The sequence below is a fragment of the Stenella coeruleoalba genome (assembly GCF_951394435.1).
Source record: "Stenella coeruleoalba genome assembly, chromosome: 8".
Lineage (NCBI taxonomy): Eukaryota > Metazoa > Chordata > Mammalia > Artiodactyla > Delphinidae > Stenella > Stenella coeruleoalba.
In genome coordinates, this window is record NC_137154.1 from 2846973 (window position 1) to 2869441 (window position 22469).

Consider the following 22469-nt stretch of genomic DNA (forward strand, 5'->3'; position numbering starts at 1 on the left):
CACTCTTTGTCTGTTGTGACAATGCTGCTGTGATTATTCTTGTACAGATTGTGTGGACGTATGCTTTCCTGTCTCCCGGGTATATGCCTGGCAGGGGGCAGGGAATTGCTGGGTCGTATAGTAGCTTCATGTTCAGCCCTTTCAGGGGCTGCCAGATAGTTTTCCAAAGAAGCTGCACCATTTTACGTCCCACCAGCCGTGGATGAGAGTTCTAGTTTCTCCACAACCTCATCAACATTTACTATTATCTTTTTTGTTTTTATTATAACCATCTTAGTGAGTATAAAGTCACATCTCATTGTGGCTTTATTTGCATTTCCCTAATGACCAGTGATATTGGCTGGTTATTCTTTTCATGTGCTTATTGGCCATTTGTGTATCTTTGGGGAAATGACTACTTGATCCTTTGCCCACATTTGGTATTATTGCCCGTATTTGTCTATTCTTGTTGAGTTGTAAGAGTTCTTTATATATTCTGGGTACAGGTTCCTTATCAGGTATGTGACTTGCACATATTGTCTCCCAGTCTGTGGGCTGTCTTTCCGCTTTCTTGATTGTGTACTTTGATGCAGAAACGTTTTTAATTTTGGTAACGTCGAATGGATCTCTCTTTTCTTTTGTTGTCTGTGCTTTGGGTGTCATATCTAAAACAGTTGCCTAACCCAAGGTCACAAGAATTTAATCCTGAGTTCTCGTCTATGAGTTTTATAGTTTTAGCTTTTACATTTAGGTCTGTGATTCATTTTGATAAGTTTTGTATATGGCGTGAGGTAGAGCTCTGACTTCATTCCTTTGCGTGTGGAAATCCAGTGGACCCAGCACCACTTGTTTAAAAGACTGTTCTTTTTCCCATGGTCGTGTATGACTCATAAATAAAGGGATAAATCCGTATGGAGGACGTAGCACCATTTTCCTTGGTTTGCTTGTTTATAGATCGCATACGTGGTAAAGTGGGAGAGCTGTGCCCCAGGTCCATGTATCTCAGACCTGATGTCTATGAGTGACCTGGCAATCTTGTTAAAAGTCCGTTCTGATTGTGTAGACCTGGAGTGGGACCAGAGATTTTGCGTTTCTAACCCGTTCCTGGTCATGCCTACGTGCTGCTACCCATGGAGCACATTTGAATTAGCAGGTGTTTAGAGCAGAGGCTCTCAAACTCAGCTGCACGTTAAAAACCACTTTGGGAAGCTGTACGCATCCTAATACTTGGGTCATGCATCACACCGATTCAATTAGTGTCTGGGGGGTGGGAGCACGTGATGTCACTGTGCAGTCGAGCACGTGAAGCTGTCCTCTAGCAAAGTGCACCCCTTGGAGCTCCAGGGTCACTCTCAGAGGTGCAGATTCTCAGCCCTCCAGTCCTGTGGAGGCGTTTCTGGGAATGGAGCCAGCGTGCTTTGCATTAACCAGCTCTTTGGGTGATTCCCACACGTGCCAAAGTCTGAGAACTGCTGTTCTAGGTAATGAGGAAGGAATCCCCGAATCCCGCCTTTCCTCTCGCGGGTCCTTGGGAATTTTGAGGTGTGGCTGAGGTCCCTGTGGGGTTCAAGGCTTCTGTCAATGTCACCGGCTGAGCCCAGACTCGAACTTGAAGGTTCCGGCCCCAAGGCCAGGCTTTTCCCACCTGTGTCGTTTTGCATGAGGCAAATGGGTACAGGGAATGGGGTGGGTGAAATCTCTCCATTAGGAATAATTCAGTAATGGGTCTTATATTCAGTAATGGGTTAATTATTTACAAAGATAAATTGAGTGCACTGTTTGTGCTCCCTCGGACAACCTTGAGATCAAATATTAATCTTGTGTTGCTTTGTTTGACTCATTTTTATCCGTCTGTGTGCATGTATACATCTCTGTCTGTGTATCCACCTATCTGCCCTTCCTTTAGCCATCCCTCCCTCCCTCTCTCTCCCTCCCTCACATCTATGCACCCACCCATCCACCTACCTATCTACCTGTCTGTGTATCCATCTGTCTTACAATGGCTCGAGGAGATATGCCTGGTTCCCCCTGCCCCGGGACAGCCACCACCCCCAGCACAGGGCAGAGCACTTAGTAGGCCTGTGAATGCAGATTTCATTTGGTTTGCATCTGGGGGCACCAAGACCATCTCTTGCTGAGAAAAGAAAGACAGTCACGAGGGGTTGAGCCTGTCCGGGGGGAGGGGGAGGGGGAGAATAAGCATTGGCTTCACAGTTTATTTTAGAATCACTTTTATGATTATAACATAATAAAGGCTTTTAAAAATACAGGGAAAAAAACGTAATGAAGAAAATAAAGCCCATCTCTAGCTGAATCCCCTGGACAGACTCTGACTGTGGGCTGGGCACTGTTCCAGCATCGGACGTGACATTCGATCCTCACAGAGCCCCACGGAGTGCAGGTCCTGCTTTTACCCTGACCATATAGGTGTGGAAACAGGCCCAGAGAGTTTGGGACACCTGCTGGAGGCCACCCAGCCTTTCGGGAGCAGAGCTGGGCTGTGCTGGCTCTGCGGGAGGTGCTCACCAGGCTCTGGTCCCCGGGTCCTCCTGAGGCCCCCGGATGCGCCCCTGCACCCAGGCTGGTACGCAGTCCCAGCTGCAGGGGTCGGCGGCTGTCCTGTGCCTGCACAGTCTCCTGCCCGGGTCTCCCCCGACACCCAGACAGACCGCAAGCCGTGGAGCTGGCGCCCTGTTGCTGTGCTCGTAGACGCCTCCCTCCTCGTGCCCACCTGAAAACCTTCCCTTCGAAGCACGACCTGGTCATTCCCGGAGCCAAAGTGCCAGCAGGCAGTTTCTAGGTTGGAGGCAGTTCTGCCTTCAGAGTCAGCTCCAAAGATGAGAGACCTCGGTCCCCTGATGAGGTTATATTTGCGGAGGTTCCTGTGTAATTTTTTTGAAACTTAGAAAATTTCGAAATGCAAAACCAGAAAAAATTTCAAAGCACTGTGGTGCCAGGGAACTGCCGCTCCCAAGTGCATTGGAGGAGGATCCCGTGTGGCCCAGTTATACGGACAGTGCCGCAGCTGATTGACAAGTCTCTTCTTGGTGGTCCCATCTGCCCATGTGGGGTCTCAATGGACGCCCCCTTCCTGAACCTTCCTGAACGTGAGGTCTAAGCTGGGGGCCCCCCTGACCTTGCCAGCGTGGGTCGTGGCCAGGTGTGAACGTGGCGGGTGTGAACGTGGCAGGTCTGCAGTGTCATTCAAGGAGGGTCTCTGGAACCCTCGAGATACTGCCACGTGCCACTCGATGTGCCTGGATGGCGTCCACGGGCTGGAGGTCCCAGCTCGTACAGGAGACGGCACAGCCACCGACGGGTGTCTAGTTCTCTCCACCTGCTTACGTGCCCAGCGCTGTCTGCCCAGCCGGGCCACAGGGGTCTGTGATTTGGAATTTTACCATTTGCCAATGCCTCCCTCTGAGACAGTGTTCTCATTGTAAAATGACCTTGACGCCGTCAGCTATGAAAACAGTGCCGTATAAACAACAAAAAAAAATCTCCTTTGGACCGCTTAGCTTTTCCGCTGGCCACGTGCAGACCGCCGAATAAGAAAGAAAAGCCCGAATCGTTTGGAAGGTTGACCTTGACCTTCCAAACCATAGCAAGGTCATGACCTTGCTATGACCTTGATGACCATGCTATCATCCCGCATGCGCTGACCTCAGACTTGAGGAGCTGCTCTAAGACACTTGGCTTTGGATGGTGGTTGCTGGCAGCTCCCGACGGCCCCGTCCTTTACGCCCTTCCCAGATCACCCCTCGCCCACCGCCCTCCTGTGATGTCTTTTCCCTGCAAGGAACCCAGACCCTCAGATGCTGCTGTCTCTCTCTGAGTGTGCTTCTCTCTGCACGTCTGCCCCGTTGCCACATCTCTACCCCCGTTTCCCAGATGGCCTGGATTCCCAAACACCCCTCACCGCGTCACGCTCTCCTTGCCTTGCGCGTGATTTCTGTGAGGGCACGTTCCCACTGTCACCAGCGTCCCCTAGCTGTCCCAGAAAACACTTATTTTTATTTTTTATTAATTAATTAATTAATTTTATTATTTAGGCTGCGCCGGGTCTTCGTTGCAGCACGTGGGCTTCTCCAGTTGTGGCGCGTGGGTTCTAGAGCGTGCGGGCTCAGTAGTTGCGGCATGCAAACTCTTAGTTGCGGTATGTGAGATCTTAGTTTCCCGACCAGGGGTCGAATCCGGGCCCCCTGCATTGGGAGCGCGGAGCCTTAACCACTGGACTACGAGGGAAGTCCCAAAACTCCTAATTTTCAAAAACCCCCGCGTGAGAAGCTGCCTCTCGTAGGTCCGCAGCAGGGATGTGTCCGTGGCATTCGTGACCATCATACCACTTCCCTTGGGAGAGAATGCGTAAGCTGCACTTTACATATGCTCTAGGGCGCGTCTACCCGCTGCAGATGACGCTGCAGATGAGTTTCAAGGAGCGGGGTAAGCCCACGAGGCTCGCCACAGAAAATCAAGGTACAGAGGGATTCCAACGGTGAATTTTAAGAGCCCTCCAGACAATACCCATTTGTGGATAAATAAATGTTGTAACTGAAAATGGATGGGAGTCGTCAATCTAGATTTGTGATGAAGTTGCCTTTTCTGGGGATGGAGGGTGGTGTGGTGATGTGTCAGTGACAGGCGGTTAGAAGGGCATTCCACCCCATGGAAGATGCCCCAGTCCTTTTACTCTCAAAACGTGCTTGAGGACAGAACGATTCCTTATTAACTATTAGCGTTTTGGGCCACGGGAACCTGCACGTTGTCGTGTTACTCTTTGCACTTTTCTGTAACGTAAGAGCCTCTCAGATTAGCCACATCAGAGTCATGCACTCTGCTTGGCGGTGGTGATGGCGGGCACGTGAGGGTCACTGAGGAGAGACGTCTGATGACAGAGACTGACATCCTCGGCCATGGCCACCTGCAGGCTGGTCCACCTGCACGGGGTGTGGGAGCCCCTTCCTGACCCTCGTCGCCGCAAAGGCGGGCTTCAGCCTTTGGTCCCCTGGGCTTCTGCCCCACTTCATATGTTGGTCCTTCCATGCGTTGGTCCGGTCCCATCATGATGGCTGTTGGGGTCTCTCTGCTCTCCCAGATGGAGACCCCTGCAGGGCACGACCCTATGTCTTACTCACTTGTTTCCCTGCAGCTCAGTCCCTGGCATCTACCAAGATACCCATAGATGCTGTGAAGTTGAAGTGAAGAAAGGCGGGCATCTGCCTTTCCAGTCTTTAGCTGCAGCCCTGACTGACCCCTCCTCCTACGGGGCAGCGTCGGCTGGGGCTGCGGGATTCTGTGTACCGAGGGCAGAGGCAGTCGGGGCAGCTTCTCAGACTCAGAGCCCACAAGGCGATGATGTGGAACCCTGCCTCTGCCCCCGTTGTGATTTGCCCGTGACCCCGAGAGTCACCGCCATCGTCACTAGGGTTGCCAGAGCCATGCTGAGTGCGCGGACGTTTGGGGTCGGCAGGTGGGTGGGAGCCGTGACGCCCTGGCGGGTCAGTCTGTCAGGCTCACTTTGGGACGTTTGAACTTGGTTAACGGGGTCACGTGACTTCGCAGCCTTGCCCCAAGTGCCGGTTCTGACGTGCATGTGTTTGGGTCCCTAGAGACTCCCCTGACCTTAGCCGCGCAGCTGGACGACCCCGTGGAGGTGATCAAAGCTCTCCGAAACGGCGGGGCCCACCTGGACTTCCGCGCCAAAGACGGGATGACGGCCCTGCACAAAGCCGCCCGCGCCAGGAGCCTGCTGGCCCTGAAGGTACAGGCGGGGCCCGTCTCACACGGTGACGCCCCCCCCTCTGATCCCCTGGGTAGGCCCTGCCCCACTCCCCATCCCACGACAGCCACCTGCGGTGACCCCAAATTGTGTCCGACTAGAGCTCAGAAGTGGGGTCTGGCCCTCCTGCCCCCCGCCGCGCCCTTGGGGTGGTTGCTTTTATTATAGAATCTGTGAGCAGAAAGTTATCTTTCCCCTTCTGATTCCGCCAAAGGGCTCGTATTTTCAGCTCAAACCCACCTCCCTCCACGGGAGGGCGCTGCAAAGCCAGCCCTCTGCCACCGAGCCAGCCTCGCTGCTGCCAGAGCCCCCCCAGACATTGGAAGCTGATGCCGAGGGAGGGGGGAGGGCGGACCTCACCCCCGTTTTCCTCCCCGCACTGTTCTTCGAGCATGCTCTACTGGCCCTGGCTCTGTGCCTGCGGGCACAGGGCGCATGCCCCCAGCCCATGCTCTATCAGGGCCCTGGCGCGGAGGGGAGGGGACCCACAGCTGTGGGGTGACGACCCCCAAGATGGTGCTTTTCTGTAAAGCAGACTTCTTAACTGCACAGCGGCTGCACACTCGTCAGCTGGCTTCCTCGGGAATCGAGTGACAATGCTTCCTAGTTTTGCCAGCTGCAGGACGTGCACGGAGATGGGTTACACTGGACTTTTAGGTTCACACCTTTTTCCTGCAAATGTCACCTTCCCCTCGTCGCTGTCCGCTGGTCCACAGGGCCCAGCCGGGCTCAAGCAGGTAGTGCCCAGCGGGCCACGTGTGCAGAAAGCCTCCCCGTCTCCCGGATGTGTAAGCATGTGTGCGCGCCTGGCACCAAGTGCTCCTTTAGGGCCAGAAACCTCGCCGTCTAAGTTGGGGCCTCCTTAATTCCGGGAGGCCAGGAGAAGCTCGGGAACCGAGGGCTCCGTCACCCTGGCCCCGGGGAGCGTGACCTTCCTCTTCCTTCTCGATCGATTCACTCCTGTGAAGGGGGGTGTGAGACCAGTGACCACACGTCGGTGTTTTTTTCAGACCCTGTTGGAGCTTGGCGCATCCCCGGATTACAAGGACAGCTACGGCCTCACGCCGCTGTATCACACTGCGGTGGTCGGGGGCGACCCCTGCTGCTGCGAGCTGCTGCTGCACGAGCACGCGGCCGTGAGCTGCAAGGACGAGAACGGCTGGCACGAGATCCACCAGGTGCGTGGGGCTCGCCCCTCACCTGCTCTCCCGACGGGCGGGGCTGGGGTGCTGGGTGCACGCCCCCTCCGTGGGAGCCGTGGGCGCCCCGATAGAGCCCGCAGGTGCTTTCTGCGCACAGGTGCCCCAGCACAGGGCGCACTTCCCAGATCCCACCTGCAGCAGTGGAGTTGGGGGAATGTCGGCTTGTAGTCGTGGCAGAAACAGATCCACCTGGTGGCTCCGATGAAGAGTCTTTAGTGGACCGAGGGCAGGGAGAGGAGACCGTGTCCCCGGAAGCGGGGACAGCGGGCCGAGGAGGAGGGCACCCAGCAGGAGCCGTGTCGCGGAGGGATGCGGGGAAGAAGTACCACGGCTGCTTCATCCTCCCGCCCTCCCACTGGCTGAGCCCCGCCAGAGCAGGCCAATCACGGAGCCTAGTGGTGCAGGCCTGGAGGTCAGGGTCTCCGGGTGGAGAAGGGTGGACAGTGGGTTTGGGAAAGCAGAGGGGGAATATCCGTCCAGGAGGTCAAGGAAGAGGCTCTGACGTTCTCTCGCTCAGCCTTTACGTTGCAGTGAGTTTCACTGCTTCTCAGGCTGCCTGTTTCCCTCCACCGCCGTCACCTTACACACCCGCCCATTTGAGCAGGGTCACGCACCCGCCCACTGTGGTCAGAGGACCCGGCTGCCCCCGCCCCCACCCCCACCCCCTCCCCCGCCTGGCCTTTCTAATGCTCAGTTCCGGTTCCTCAGCGTCCCCGCGGCCTGGAGAAGCATCCAGTTCCCTCCTGTGGTGTGACGGGGCTGTGCTGGGGGAGGGGGGAACTTCTGCGAAGCTGCTCACAGGACCCCCCGAGCCCACACCCTGGGCGGGACCTCGGAGGAGCAGTGATGCCTGCCTGCCCGCTGGGCCTCTGTTTGCTCAACTGTAAAGTGGGCCTCAGCAGGGCCTCCCACACCTTCGGGCCATAGAGAGGACGGAATGTTAGCAAGACCCAATGTTTTCCAGATAAGTCCAGCCTTCCTGCTTTGGCCTCTGGCTGAAGCCGTTGCTTCTGCCTGGAGTGTCACATCCTGGGCCCCCAGCTCCCCAGCCAGGGCTGCGCACAACCCCAGGGCCCGCGTTGCTCTGTTTGTCGCCCACAGTGGTGCTGGGCAGTGGATGGCGTCGGTACTGTTGGCTTCTTCCGTGCGGCGGGCGGGGGATGAGCTGCTCAGGGCACACGGGGGACGGAGGGCGCAGCGTGGACCTTGCCAGTGACCGGTTCCAGGTCTCCAGGGCTTCACTGAAGAAGGTGCTGGGAGGAGTTGCCCCTCCCCCAGCAGGGTTGTCACTTGGCATCCGAGCATCAGGCTGGAGGCCGTGGTCCCGGCAGTGGAGCTCCCAGTGGGCACTGCCAGCCTGGACAGATGGGGAGGGCCTGCCCTCGCACACCCAGGCACTGAAGGTGCCCCCTGGGCATGGAAGAGGCAAAGGAGTAGGGATGTGAGTCTCACGCTGAGGGTCTCAGTGTCGCACAGCTTGCATCCTTCCGGAGATGTGGAAACGGAGCAGAAGGGCTTGGGTGGAGTGAAGACTCTGCGTCCCCGAGGTTTCCTGCTCGGTAGATCTCAACTTCTGTGATGCTGTCTTCGTTTGGGTTCAGATTCGTCTTATGAAACCGCCGCGTTCCCACGGGAGGTGTGGGCCCTGCGGGGATGCCGCTCAGCCTGAGAGGAGGCGCGCGTGCCTCTCGGCGGGTGGAAGGGTCAGTTATGCGGGGAGCGAGGCCGCGAGGGCCTGAGAGGCTGGGGGTGGAGGGCAGAGCTGAAGGGCAGGGGCAGAGGCTCAGGACGCCTCCACCACCGGCCACCTCGACTGGCGGCCTTGCCGATTGGGGGGCGTCTGCACCCCCCAGGAATGGGCCGTGCTCCAGGGATCTGCCTCCTTTAACTCAGCAAAGCAAGTGAGTGCTGGAGACCCCGCTGGGCCTGGGGCCTAGGCCCATAACTGCTCACGTTTCGTGGTGTTCTGGTGCCAGGCGGCCACCATGAGCCACACGGCAGGCCCACGCCCACCCACTGGCACACACGTCACCCGCCAGGCCCGTTCAGCATCCCGGACCCCGAACCCAGCGGTGAACAGAAACACCCAGTCCTGTGGGTCTTACGTCCCCGTGGCGGGGGGTGGAGACAGCGAGACAAATGGATATGAACAAAGATTACAGACCCACACGTGCTCACACGCACACACACACGTCTGTGCCCACATGTGGCGCAGGCCCGGCAGTGCTTCACGTCTCCCCGAGATGGTTCACACGGTGACCAGGCTGGGGCAGGACGGGGGTCCCCAAGGTGCGGGCAGTGCTCTGTCCCTCTGCTCGTCTCCGCTCACAGCTGCACTTGGCCGTCAGCTCCGTGGTGACCTTTAAAAGGCCAAGCCCATCGTCACACGTGGACCCATTGAGGGTGTGAAAGGGGAGAGTTTCAGGCTCCGCCAGCGACTCCCAAGGGGGGGTCCTAGCCCTGTGGGCGTGAGCAGCCCTGGAGGTCCTCAAGGACCCTGTATTTCCATCTGCCAGGCATCTGTTAAATGTAGGTTCTTCTACTATTCAGGCCTGGTGAGGCCATCCCATCGGGAGGTACCTGCCAGCGAGAATGGTTTGTTACTGACCCCAAGAAGAGGGGCACAGCCCACCACGCACGGCCACGCGGGGAAGGCGGGGGGTTGTGCACGCAGAGCCGTTACTGTGGTTTTCGAGGGAGGGAACAGGTGAGGCATGACAAGCAGGCTGAGTGAGCTCAGTGGCCCTGGGGCACGGGGGCCGCCCTGTTGTCTGGGACCTGCCCTGGGTGCTTAGGACAGGGGTGAGGGGCCCTGAGTGCGAGGGCCCCAGAGAGGAGGGCTCAGGTGAGGACTCTGCACGGTGGTTTGTATTTGGAAGCTGTGCTCACGGCTGAGTCCTCTTCCATCTCCGGGAATCAGCTCTTCCTGGCAGGGCAGCCCCTTCAGGGGAGCAGCCAGCAAGACCCCTGGTGCCGGAGCATCAGAAACACAGAACACGAGGCAGCGGAGTGCGTTCAGCCCAAGTCCAGCTGAGTGACCCCTCACGGGGGGCTCCGTGCCCCGACGACCTTGGGGAGACCTTGGAGAGCTCTTCTTTCCTCCCCTCGCCCCCCTTCCTACCTGTTCTCCCCTCCCCCCTCAACCAGGCTAATGTTTCCCCCCACTCCGTGCTGGGTTGGCCTCCCGCTGAGTCTGACTCCCTTATCGAATGCACGTGACAGTCGTGGCCATCTCGCTTGTCTCTTGGGACGGCTGCCCTGAGACGGAGGGTGACCGTGCGTGTTGGGGCAGTGGGGGTCACTTTCTCCGGTGCCGGCTCCCTGCCATGATTCCAGCCCCTGACACCTCCTGCGTGGATTCCGAGCATCCAGCACCAGAGCTACCCAACCTCCGGGGTCCCCGCCCCCGGCGGCGCCTTTGGAGCTTGGAGGCCTTCAGCCCAGTTGTCCCATCCTGCTCCGCTATCCCGCGTCACCCGTCAGGGTCCGTCCACCGCCCTCTAGTGGCGGGTTTCTTTTTCGCGCAAGTCCTGCGGAAGCACCTGCGTTATCCAAGCCGCTGTCTTCACCTGCTCTGGCGTGACCGTCAGGAGGGCATCGCGCAGGGTGCTCAGCGAGGAACCTCGCACACTGCCGTCCCCCCGCCCCCGGATTATCTTCCTCCGTCAGGGCTCACGTTCACCCAGCAAACGCTGTCCTCTCCATCTTTTCACACCCCTCCAGCAGCCCTCGGAGACACCCTCGCTGGTCTCTGAGTTAGCCGGGCCCAGAGAGGGTGAGTGACCAGCCCGAGGCTCCCGGCGCGGCTCCCGGCCAGAAGGCTGCTCCTTTGTCCGGCCTCCGGGGCTCTCAGACAGAAGCTACCCCTCTAATGACAAGGCACTTGTGGCAGAAGGAAGTGGAGGGCAGGTGGGTTTGCATCGCCCAGCTGGACTGATTCTAGCCCTGCTGTCTTGGAGAAGCACCTCGGAGTTCTGGGGTCCACAACTCCCTCTGCATGGCAGCCGACAGCTCCTTCCCAGCCGGCTGGCTCCCCATCCTTCCAGGGCACCTGAGCGCCCGCAGCCTGACCTGCTCACAGTTGTTGCAGAAGGCTTGCGTGGCTTTCCGGGGTGTTGCCCGGGGCAGGTGTTTAATTGCAAAGGGAGGTCTTCACATCCAGCCCCCAGGCCCCGCGACTGGGGACGCCCGTCCCCTGAATGCTGACTTTGGAAGAGAACTTTTTTGACCTGTCTGCAAACCATCTTTCAACTTGTTATTCAGGTTACTCTAATTTTTTTCATTACAAAAGCAATATCTGCTCGACATGAAAGTCTTTAAAACTACGAAGAAACATAAAGGAGGAAGTAAAAAACACCCAAATGCATTCCCAGAACATGGTGGGCCAGACTACGGGGGCTTCACTGAAGTTTTAGTTGCTAAGTACTTTCACATCTACCGGGGCAGTGCCCGGCACCTAGCTCCGACCAAAGAGAGGAGGGGGGTTTGGCTGTCTCAGGACTTGAGGAAGAGTTGCTGGCGAAGCCAAGGTTCCTGAAGAGGACGCCGTCCCCAGTGAGAGGACAGCTGCTTGGTCTCGTGTTTCCACACACCTTTGTGGGCAGCTATGCCCACAGGACTGGCCCACATGGGGCGTCTCGCTCCCTTCCTCCTTCCCTGAGTCTGTCGATTCCATTTGGAGGATAAGTGAGATTTCCTCCTTGTGCTGTCAGTAGCGTATATTCTGGGCTGGGATTGCAAAACCCCCTCAACATGGCCTGGGTCACCTGAGCAAGTGGCTTACCCTCTCTGAGCTTCTTTGCTAATCTCTAAAGCTGGCTGAGTAACAATTCATAGAGCTCTCAAGACAGTTAAATGATGCATTGACTATAGCGCCTGGCATCTAGTAAGTGCTCAATAAGTGCTGGCCACGCCCCCATCATAGCCATCATTGTCAGCATTATCGTCTGGCCACGCCCCCATCATCACCATTATCACCATCACTCTCATCTGGTCATGCCCCCATCATCGCCATCATGGTCATTATCATCTGGCCACGCCCCCATCACCATCATGGTCACTATCGTCTGACCAGGCCCCCATCGCCATCATGGTCACTATCATCTGACCAGGCCCCCATCATCGCCATCATGGTCACTATCATCTGACCACGCCCCCATCACCATCCTGGTCATTATCATCTGGCCACGCCCCCATCACCATCATGGTCACTATCATCTGACCACGCCCCCATCGCCATCCTGGTCATTATCTGACCACGCCCCCATCACTGTCATCCTTATCACTGTCATCAGGCCATGTCTGGTTTCCTCTGTGAGGAATGATGCTTGGCAGTCAGAGAGCACTTAACCGATTCGCTCACGGGCCTTCACACAGGTCTCATTTGACTCCTGCAATGATTCTGTAAAGGATGCTTTATCATTTGGCCTTACCTTTGTTATCGGTTGCTATTTATTATTTACCATTTTCAAGTGAGGAGTTTTAACTTTAAGGAAATCACCGTTTTTGGCCGCTGCTCCCTCCTGTCCCTCTTCCTCGCTGAGCTCACCCCTGCTCACCCTCAGCCCTGGGCTCCAAGTCCTTGGCACTTCCCCTGACCCCACAGTAAGGGACAGGCCCCTGGGGAGGTTCCCTCGTGGTGTGGTCCTGGGTCTCTGTGTGGGTGCTTACTGCCTGCTAACTGTTCTGCTGTCCTGTCTCCAGCTTGTCTTATAAAGTACATATTATAGGAGAAAAGCCTAAGCGTGATGTGAACTTAAATAATTTTGCCTGTGGCACTGAACCAAGCAGAAGCATTTGCAATGCAGTGGACTCCTCATTGCTCCAATTGCATTGCACAACCCCAGGGGGCGCTGTGACACTTGCTGTAAATGTAGGCTTGTAGATTTATCACAACAGGTGTCCAGCAGGTGGCAGTGTAGTGCTTGAAGGAAGGAGCACTCTTTTCCCTAATTTACACCAAATTATGTGTTTGGCGGGGGGATGCCCAGCACAGGTCGGTGAATCCCAAATCCCAGATCTTGTGGGGAGTCTACGCCAAATACTCGTGCCCGGGAGATTTGCAGGCAGGAGATGTGGGGCGGAGCCCCACACATACATGCATTTTCCATAAAGCATCTCAGAAAAAAATGGGTAAGCAATGTGAGTGTAAGAGGTGCTGTTTTGTTTTACATTCTAGTTCCTCTCTGACCTCTGTCCATCCTTTTAATCTGTCTCCCAAGGGCCAGAGAGGACAACACCCTTTTCAGAAAAAGGACAGAGGGTTAGCACGGCTTATCTTGGGGGAGGACAAATTCTTACTTTGATAAGCTTTGAGGTCCTTATGTAAAGCAAGCACTCATTTCTTTTTTTTAACTGTGAATGAGTATTTAATTTCAAACTTTAAGAGGAGTTGCAAAAGCAACACAGAGTTCTCCCATATTCCCTTCATTCAGAGACCACATTTGAGTTTTTCCAAAGGATCCAGTCCAGGATCCCGCAGGAGCCCTTCCATCTGGGAGACTTCATAAATCTTCCCTAGATTCTCTCAAGGGGCTCTTTTGAAGATTATGGGGCAGTCATTTTGGAGACTGTCTCCCAGTTTGGGTTTGCTCAGTGTTTCCTCGTGATGAGATGCAAGATGTGCATGTTTGCAGGAATGTCATGGAAGGGACGTGGCTTTCTGTCGTCAGGAAGAGCTTTCTCTTCTGGTTTATTTATTCACTTATTTGTAGCAATGTGGTTTCGTGGATGTCTATTTATTCAACAGGTAACCATCTGTTAATGTTGTCCCACTTTGGGTCCAGGGAGCCGCATCAAGGTGGCCTGTGTGTCCTGTGGACACACCCCCATCCTTTCTGGCGCACTTCCTTACCTTCTGGCTCCACAAGGTATTCCAGGCTCATCTCGTTCTTTTCCTGCCTCAGCCCTGGAATAGGCCATCTCTGTAAGAAGCCCTTGTTCTTTCTTCTGAGTTCAGTAAGTCCCTTACATACGAACCTTCAAGTTGCAAGCTTTCGAAGATGAGAATGTGTGTCCGCATGTCCAGTCACGTAACTTCGTTCCCGTGTCTGGCGTTATCTGCAACCTAGGCTAACTTTGTTGCACTTACGAACAAATTGGACTTACGAATGCCCCCTCAGAACTGAACTTGTTCATGTGTAGGGGGACTTACCGTCTAGAGTGGTATTTAGAACCCAAGATCCGAGTATTAAGCGTGCTCACTGCTTCCAGGCTTTTGCTGACCCCAGCCGCTCTCAGGAGGGGGAGTTAGGGACACACGTCCTCGCACGTCCACGTGTTCCTGCACATTTACTTTCTTGCTTTTCTCTATATTGAAAACCGTGTGTTTATACTGATAGCTCTTGTTCCTGTCCAGTACCACAGAGTTTATTCTGGTTTTCTCCCGCGCTGGATTAGTAAATCCCTTTCTTTGACGGTGGGAAACCTGCTCCCATCTTCCTCCATGCATTTACCTGTTGCTCAGCCCCCCTGAATGCAGCCAGTCTGCCGACGCGTCTGGCCAGCACCTTGCTCAGATTCCCTTCCCCCTTCCCCGTCTGCGAGGCTGCTTCCTCAGCAGGTACGGCTTCTATCACGCAACAGCCGGTGGTTTAAAAGAAGAGACGTGCAAAGGAGATCCTTTAAAGGAGTGAATGGTAGAATTTAAGACTGTGGGATTACAGGAGGTTTTTTTGTTTCAGCACTTGTCTGATGTTTCTGGTTTCGCTTGTTTTCAAACAATAGGCTTGGAGAAAGAGGCCCTTGAGGGGGATTCTCTCCCTGACAGTCAGCCCAGAGTAAAAGGCTCTAGTTTACCTTTTTGCATTGATCCTATTGTAACCCTTGGTGGGGAGAACGTGAACGCCATCCCGATGACGTAATGTGAAACCCCACAGTTTCAGATGAACCCGGGGAAGAGGAAGGGTGAGTCTGGAGTGATTGTAAAGATGTTTTTTACGCCAACTCTCTTTGTTTTTGACTACAGGACAATTCAATTACGCCGTAACACAGTCTTGCCTCCTGGAAGTTCTTTGGAGAGAGTTGATTAGCCAGGGCTCCTTCAATTGGAGGAACAAAAATCCCAACTCAAACTGGCTTAAGGGGAAAATTAAAATTATGCCTAGGCTTACATCCTGAAAAACCCAGGCCCAGTTGTAGCTGAGAGGGGTCCACGGGGCATCTGCTGCTTGGCCGTGCGTGTGTGTGTGTGTGTGTGTGTGTGTGTGTGTGTGTGTCTTGTTTTCTCTCTCCTTCCTTTAGCTCCCACTTCTCCCTTCCTCTGCACTGGTGGCCCCAGCAGCTCCGGCTTCTGTGGCTTTTTTGCTGTCCACCTTGGAGGAAAGAGAGAACTTCATTTTCTCAGTGGTTCTGACAAATGTTCCAGTCTCGTCTTCACAGGCCCCCGAGAGTCACTTGGGCATCCCCAGCCCACGCCTGTGGCCGGAAGATAGATTGTTCTGTGTCCACTGCAGGCATGGGGGGTGGGGCCGGCCCCCAGACCTCTGGGAGTGGGGTCGGGTGGCCCCCAGAGGAAGAGGCAGGCGCTGTTGCCACAGGAAGGGAAGGCGCGGGTGGGCAGGGAAAAGCGGCCGTATCTTCGGGAACGATCTGCTCTGTGAACGATGAGATGATATTACGGGCAGCACAGGGGTCGTAAGTGGGTGTTTCTCAGGGCTTTTTTTTAAAGCTCATCCAATTACTAGTCCCCGTGTCTTTCCTGTCATCTCTCCTATTAATTGGCGAGGTGTAGCTCTTTGTCGTGGACCATGCAGAGGTGAAACGCCCCTCCATCTGTCTCAGTTATCGGAAAGGCAGGATTACTGAGCCCCTCTTCCTCTGGCTACCGTGCAGCCCCACCCAAACCACCCGCAGCTGCCTGGCCTGGCCTGGCCGGCCGTCTCCCCGCCGGGCGCTTCCCCACCCTCGGTGTGAGCGGTTCTGGATCAGAACCCCCGCGTCCTGCCTTTCACGTCTCCCTATCCGGTTGTCACCCCACCAGAGGGACAGTGGGTCTTACACCCTTGGCACTGCCCATCGCTGGGTGCCCAGGAAGTGCCGGTGGATGGGGTGGGGTTAGTCGGATATGACTTGCTTCCCAAGGTCAAGGGTTGCTCCAGCATCGAGCGGCATGGACCTCTGCTGGACCTGGACGGCAGCCCCTTGGTCACAGTACGGGGCCCTCCCTGCTCCCTGTGAGCTGCAAGGGGTGGGGGGCAGCTGGCCTGTCCCCGAGCATCACTGGGGGTCCTTTCAGGCCCCTTATTCATGTGACTCTCATGAGAACCCTGGGAAGAGTAGGGTTTCCATTTACACATGAAGACAGAGGCTCAGTGAAAGTTCTGGAAAATGAGGCCAGATCTGGTTGACCCCAGAGCCCTGTTGGCTCATAAATCACACATCACCTCCTAGAAGGGCTCAGAAAAGGGGGGGGGCTGCCCCTTGCCTTGAAGAGGACGGGCGGGATCTCTTCCCAGGACACAGCCGGGTCCATGCACCGCTCCCGGCTGTTTTCACGCCTCCTCCGGGGTGGGGAGCTTGGATAAACAACACCTGGGACGGAGCATCCTGGTCTGCATTTCCTGGTCGCTGAGGCCGGGTGCAAAGACATGCCCTGGTCTCTCTGGGCTTCCCGGGCCTCGGGACTGAATGGAAGGAATGGGGGCCCCTTTGCAGACCCCCCAGTCGAACAGCTGAGTACAGTCTTCAAACCCAATACGAGCTCCTTCTCCTGATTCCCCAGGGGTCTGAGGTGTGGGACCTGGTCCAGAATGGGGGCTGGGCTGTGTTGGCCACACCGTTGGTTCTGGGGGCGCCCGGTGCGTCCCGGGCAGCTCCCGGTTCACAGCGTGGACTCTCATTTCAGGCCTGCAGGTACGGACACGTGCAGCACCTGGAGCACCTGCTCTTCTACGGAGCTGACATGGGGGCCCAGAACGCCTCGGGGAACACTGCCCTGCACATCTGCGCCCTCTACAACCAGGTCAGTGAGCAGGGCAGCTGCCCCACACCCTCCGTAACCACGTGGGCACCGGGGCCAGGGCTGTGCTGAGTGCTTTGCAGGTGGATGTCCAGCTCCAGCTGCCGGCACAAAGTCCCACAGGTGGGGTGGCTTAAACAGCAGACGTTTATTTCTCACAGTCCTGTCTGGACGTCCCAGATCAAGGTGCCAGCCTGCTTGGTCCCAGGAGAAGGTCGTCTTCCTGGTTTGGGTTTGCACGACCCCTCTCACTGTGTCCTTACATGTGGAGAGAGAGAACGAGCACTGGTGTCTCTTCTTCTAAGGACACTAATCCTATCAGATCGGGGCCCCACCCTCATGACCTCATTTAACCTAATCACCTCCTGAAGACCCATCTCCAGATACAGTCACGTTGGGAGGTTAGGGCTTCAACATAGGAATCTGGGGAGACGCACTCAGTGCAGAGCGGGGAGTGGTACTCACCTGCTTCTTTGAGAGTGGTTATTCCCTGTTGTAGAGAAGAAAACTGAGCCACAGGAAGTGAGGGGAGGGTCCTGGGGCACAGCTGGTACAGTCAGAGATGGGCATCGAAACCCCCATGGCTGAGGGTGCAGACTCTGCGGTCATGGTGCCACACGTACCCCACAGGGGGTCTCTACTGGGGCCTGGGGGGGGTGCGGGGTGGAACCATGAAATGGGGAAGGGTGTGGCTGACAGAGCCCCCAGGACAGGTGCCCCACCAGACCCCAACAGGACCACCATGAAACAGAGGCAAGCCTTACATCACTACATGTACAAACGTGTCCCCAGTGGGCTTTTTCTTTTCAATTCCTTTTGAATTGTGGCTAAATATGTAAAACATGACAAACATTTGACTGTCTTAACTATTTTTAAGCATGCAGTTCAGTGCATTATTGTATGACCATCCCCTCCATCCCTCTCCGGAACTTTCCATCCTCCCAAACTGACACTCTGTCCCCACTAAATGTTCACTCCCCACGCCCTCCCCAGCCCCTGGCCCCCACCAGCTACTTTCTGTCTCTGTGGATTTGACTCCTCGAGGGACCTCATGGGAGTGGAATCGCGCAGCATTTATCTTTCTGTGTCTGGCTCATTTCACCGAGCATCGTGTCCTCAAGGTTCATGCACGTTGTAACCTGTGACAGAATTTCCTTCCTTTTTAAGGCTGAGTAATCTTCCATTGTGTGGGTGGACCACATTTTGTCCATTCATCTGTCAGGGGACATGGGTCGCCTCCACCTCTTGGCTGTTGTGAATAGTGATGCCGTGAACGTGCAAATCTTTCTTCAGGACCCCGCTCTCACTCCTTTTGGGGACACACCCACAAGTGAAGCCTCGATGAGAACAATTTGTACAAAACCCACAGTCTTCTGTGTGAGATGGACTGAAAACCAAGGCGAGCTGGGAGTGAGTGTGCTCGGGAAGCAGCAGGGGTGGGATGCAACTCCTGCCCCCAGGCATGCCTCCTAAATGACGGGGCACACACCCCAGTGACCACTAGGCTACCGCATGGGGAGTGAAGCTGAGAGCCTCTGGTCCTGCCGAGAGGCAGGGGGAGGCCAGAAGTCGGCAGGGGGGCACGTGGAGGGGTGTGGGAAGGGGCTGGCTCCCCGGAGATGGGTTGGGGCACTGCTTCAGGGGGTGGTGTTAGTTTCCTTGGTGCCTGAAGTCAAGATAGTTCCTGGATATCACTAGTAAGGGCTCCTCTGTCCTTTCTTCTTTTATTCTTCTCTTTCTCTGATTTCAGGGAACTTAAGGTCTGGAGCGGGGAGGTGTGGACACTCCACAGAGCAGCTGAGCAAAATAGGGGTGGGGGGGTCCACCACCTAGAGGAACAGAGGGGAAATCGTGGATTAGGGTGACTGCTGGGGCCCCTAGGCTGTGTGCACTCTGCTTATCCTCTCTCTGCCATCCAATCCAAAGCAATGATTCCATCTTTTTGAGTGAGATCTCCAGCCTTTGCCTACACCCAAGTCTTTCCCTGCTCACTCCATGGCTACTCCATCCCAGGCCCCTCCAGCCACTCTGTAATCCCATTTTGCTTCTAGCTATTGACACCTCCTAGATTCTTTGCCCTAGAAAACTCCTATGCATCCTTCAAAACCCAACTGAGATATCCTGCCCTCAGTCAAGCCTTTCCTTGATGAGCCCCTGATAGAGTTAGTTGTCCTTTTTACTCTGTAGCCCTTTGCAGTACAGCCAGGGTGAACTGCCCAGGATCAGGTCATTATTAGGCCTTACCTGCCTTCCCTAGGGGCATCCCCTCCCCACTTGGGCTCACCTTCTCAGGCGCGTAAACCACCATCTTTCAGGGTGTCCCCTGCTCCTGGCACAGGAGAGCAGCTCAGCCAGATGCGGTTGGGGAAGAATTTCAGTTTGACTCCAAGGAGTATTCTGAGAGCTGCTGGCCAGCTCCTCGATGAAAGCATACTGATGGGACTTGCACGCAGCTGGGGCCCTAGGTGTTCCAAGGCATTTGGATGTTGGAATGGCTTTATGAACACGGAGAGATCTTGCTTGGCTGCACTAGAAAAACACGCATCGTGAACCTTGGCTTCGGTTGGTAAAACATCTGTGCCGACGTGTGCTTCTTAATTATTGCCTTAGAGGGAAAAAACATTCCTTAATTGTCCCCAGTAGATTTTAAGCATATTTTGTCATAAAAAAAAAACAAAACAAAACCCAGAATACCATGTTTTCTGTCTCTTGAAATAATGGTGGACAAGATGGTCTTTGAACACGTGACCTTTCTGTTAGAAAATGTCAAGACGTGTTGGGAATCTGAATTCCGAGTTATTCATGGTGCTGGGTTTGACTGGTGTCACTCTGCCTCCTCCAGATTTGTCCCCACCCTCGGCTGATGACTGTAGGAGGGCCCAGAGCTGCCCAGGGCTCTCAGGAACACCCCTCCACTCCTGCCTTAGGTTAGAGGGTCCAGCAGACTTTTTCTGTAAAGAGTCACTTATTAATATTCTGGCTTTTCAGACCACGTGGACTTCTTCACAGCTACTCAACTCTGCCGCTGCAGTGTGAACTTAACCACAGGTGATATGCAGATTAATGTGTGGCTGTGCGCCAATAAAACTTTATTTATAAAACAGGCAGCGGTTCAGGTTAGCCTGTGGGCCCCAGTTTGCCAGGCCCAGCCAGGCATAGAAGGCTGCATCTGTCCTCTCACCAGACGTAAGGTAAGGACAGACTCCCCACTCCAGGGCTGAGTGCCTTCCTCCTAGCGTGCCAGGGAGGCTCCATCAGGGAGTGAGAGCTGTCCCCTCTCCAGTGTCCTGGGACCTCCGGGGCCAGCCTACTGCTGTCCAGCTCCACCCATCTGTCCCTCTGTGGCAGCAGGAGTAGAAGTGCCTTTGGTGGCATCTCCTGTTTCGGACACCCTGCCTTGCATTATGTACCAGGGGCCATCACAGAGGGTCACAGACTGGTGCTTGGTGGCCCCATAGCCCCTGGACAGCATGTCCAGTTGGGAGTCAGCAAGTGTTCTGGGATCCAGCTTCATTAATCCCTCGTGCCCCTTCCCTGGGATGCTTGTGTGACCTTTAACCTTTTCCCTCAGCCCCGCCTCAGCCGTTGAGGCATCTCACTGATGTACTAAGAGAAGCGGGTCCATTCGGCCTCTCAGTGTGATTCAGAGATGCATAGCTCCGCACACGCTAGCGTCCTTGTGATGACCTGTCCGAGAGGAGTGGAGGGAGGGATGGAGATCCCTGAGCCTTTGTCTGGCGCACCCGGCAATGGTACCTAACCTGAAGTCCTGTCCTCCCCAAGTCACCGGTGTGCTGGCCTCCTCGCTGTGTCCACTTTCAATTTCTGCATACATGGGATGTGTATGGCTGTGTGAGGCCAGGCTCAGGGCCAACAAGAGAAACCGCTCTGCAACTTCAAGCAGAAAGGGGTGCCGTACAGGGCACTCTGGGGAGAAACGTTGAGAAATAGACTGTCCCAGCTGTGGGGACACAGTGCTTTTGGGTCAGGATGGGAGTCAGGGAAAGGCACTAAGAAGCAGCCTCTAGGTAGAGTTGCAATGCAGGGAGCCATGGCAGTCTGGGTTTCATAAAATCCCTCCTCTGTAATATGGAGATAATTATACCCAGCTTGCAGGGTTGCTAAGAGGCTTAAAATAGAAAGCAAACATACGGCATGCCTGGCACACGGCAGATTTTCAGTAAGAGTGGCTGTAATGGTGATGATTGTGGTGTGATGATGGATGGTGACTATGGTGATGATGATGGTGGTGGTGATGATGATGGATGGTGACTATGGTGATGATGGTGGTGATGGTGGTGATGGTGGTGATGGTGATGGATGGTGACTATGGTGATGATGAGGATGGTGATGGTGATGATGGTGGTGGTGATGATGATGGATTGTGACTATGGTGATGATGATGGTGATGGTGATGATGTTTATGGTGTGGTGATGGATGGTGACTATGGTGATGATGGTGGTGATGGTGATGATGGTGGTGATGGTGATGGATGGTGACTATGGTGATGATGATGATGATGGTGGTGGTGATGGTGATGGATGGTGACTATGGTGATGATGATGGTGATGGTGGTGGTGATGGTGATGGATGGTGACTATGGTGATGATGGTGGTGATGGTGATGGTGATGATGATGGTGATGGTGATGGATGGTGACTATGGTGATGATGGTGGTGGTGGTGATGATGGTGGTGATGGTGATGGATGGTGACTATGGTGATGATGATGGTGATGGATGGTGACTATGGTGATGATGATGGTGATGGATGGTGACTATGGTGATGATGATGTGGTGATGGTGATGGATGGTGACTATGGTGATGATGCTGTGGTGGTGATGATGATGGATGGTGACTATGGTGATGATGGTGATGATGTTTATGGTGTGATGATGGATGGTGACTATGGTGATGATGGTGGTGATGGTGATGGATGGTGACTGGTGATGATGATGTGGTGGTGATGATGATGGATGGTGACTATGGTGACGATGATGGTGGTGATGGTGGTGATGATGGTGATGGTGATGATGGTGGTGATGGTGATGGATGGTGACTATGGTGGTGATGATGGTGACTATTGTGACGATGATGGTGGTGATGGTGATGTTGACGGTGAAGGTGGTGATTAGGATACTGCCCATACTGCTGTTAATTTGACTTACAAAGCTTCTCATTAAATATGAAAGCATCAAATTTATGCATTGATTGTGTGTTTTATCAATTTTAGGCAGACCTCATCTGTACACTTCTAGTAAAACACACGGTGATCGGAATATTCTGTCTTCCTCTCTTATGAAATCAACTAATTAGGGCTTTGATTGTAAGCAGCAAATTGCATCTAATCTACCAACTCCCTCCATCTGTTGCTGGCTTTCCAGGAGCACCAGAGGGAGGGACGCAGCCTGGTGTTTGTTTTTCCACCTTGGATAAGGAAGGAAGGGAAGGAATATTAAATATCAAAGGTTACTAGGTCGGGCCAATTTGTCTGGAAGATAGAAAAATAAACCCTGCCTCTCTGGAGCAGGCCTCTTGGTTCTAGTGAGAGC

The 22469-nt window shown here is 54.8% G+C and overlaps 1 protein-coding gene across 1 annotated transcript in view; it reads left to right on the forward strand.

Annotated features, from left to right (window-relative positions):
- The window catches only part of SHANK2 (SH3 and multiple ankyrin repeat domains 2), a 552956-nt gene that overhangs the window by 131443 nt on the left and 399044 nt on the right, over nt 1–22469 (forward strand). The window contains exons 7-9 of the mRNA XM_079928829.1: nt 5589–5740; nt 6769–6936; nt 16805–16921. Coding sequence (XP_079784955.1) covers nt 5589–5740; nt 6769–6936; nt 16805–16921 — 437 coding nt within the window. The remainder of the gene's footprint in view (nt 1–5588; nt 5741–6768; nt 6937–16804; nt 16922–22469) is intronic.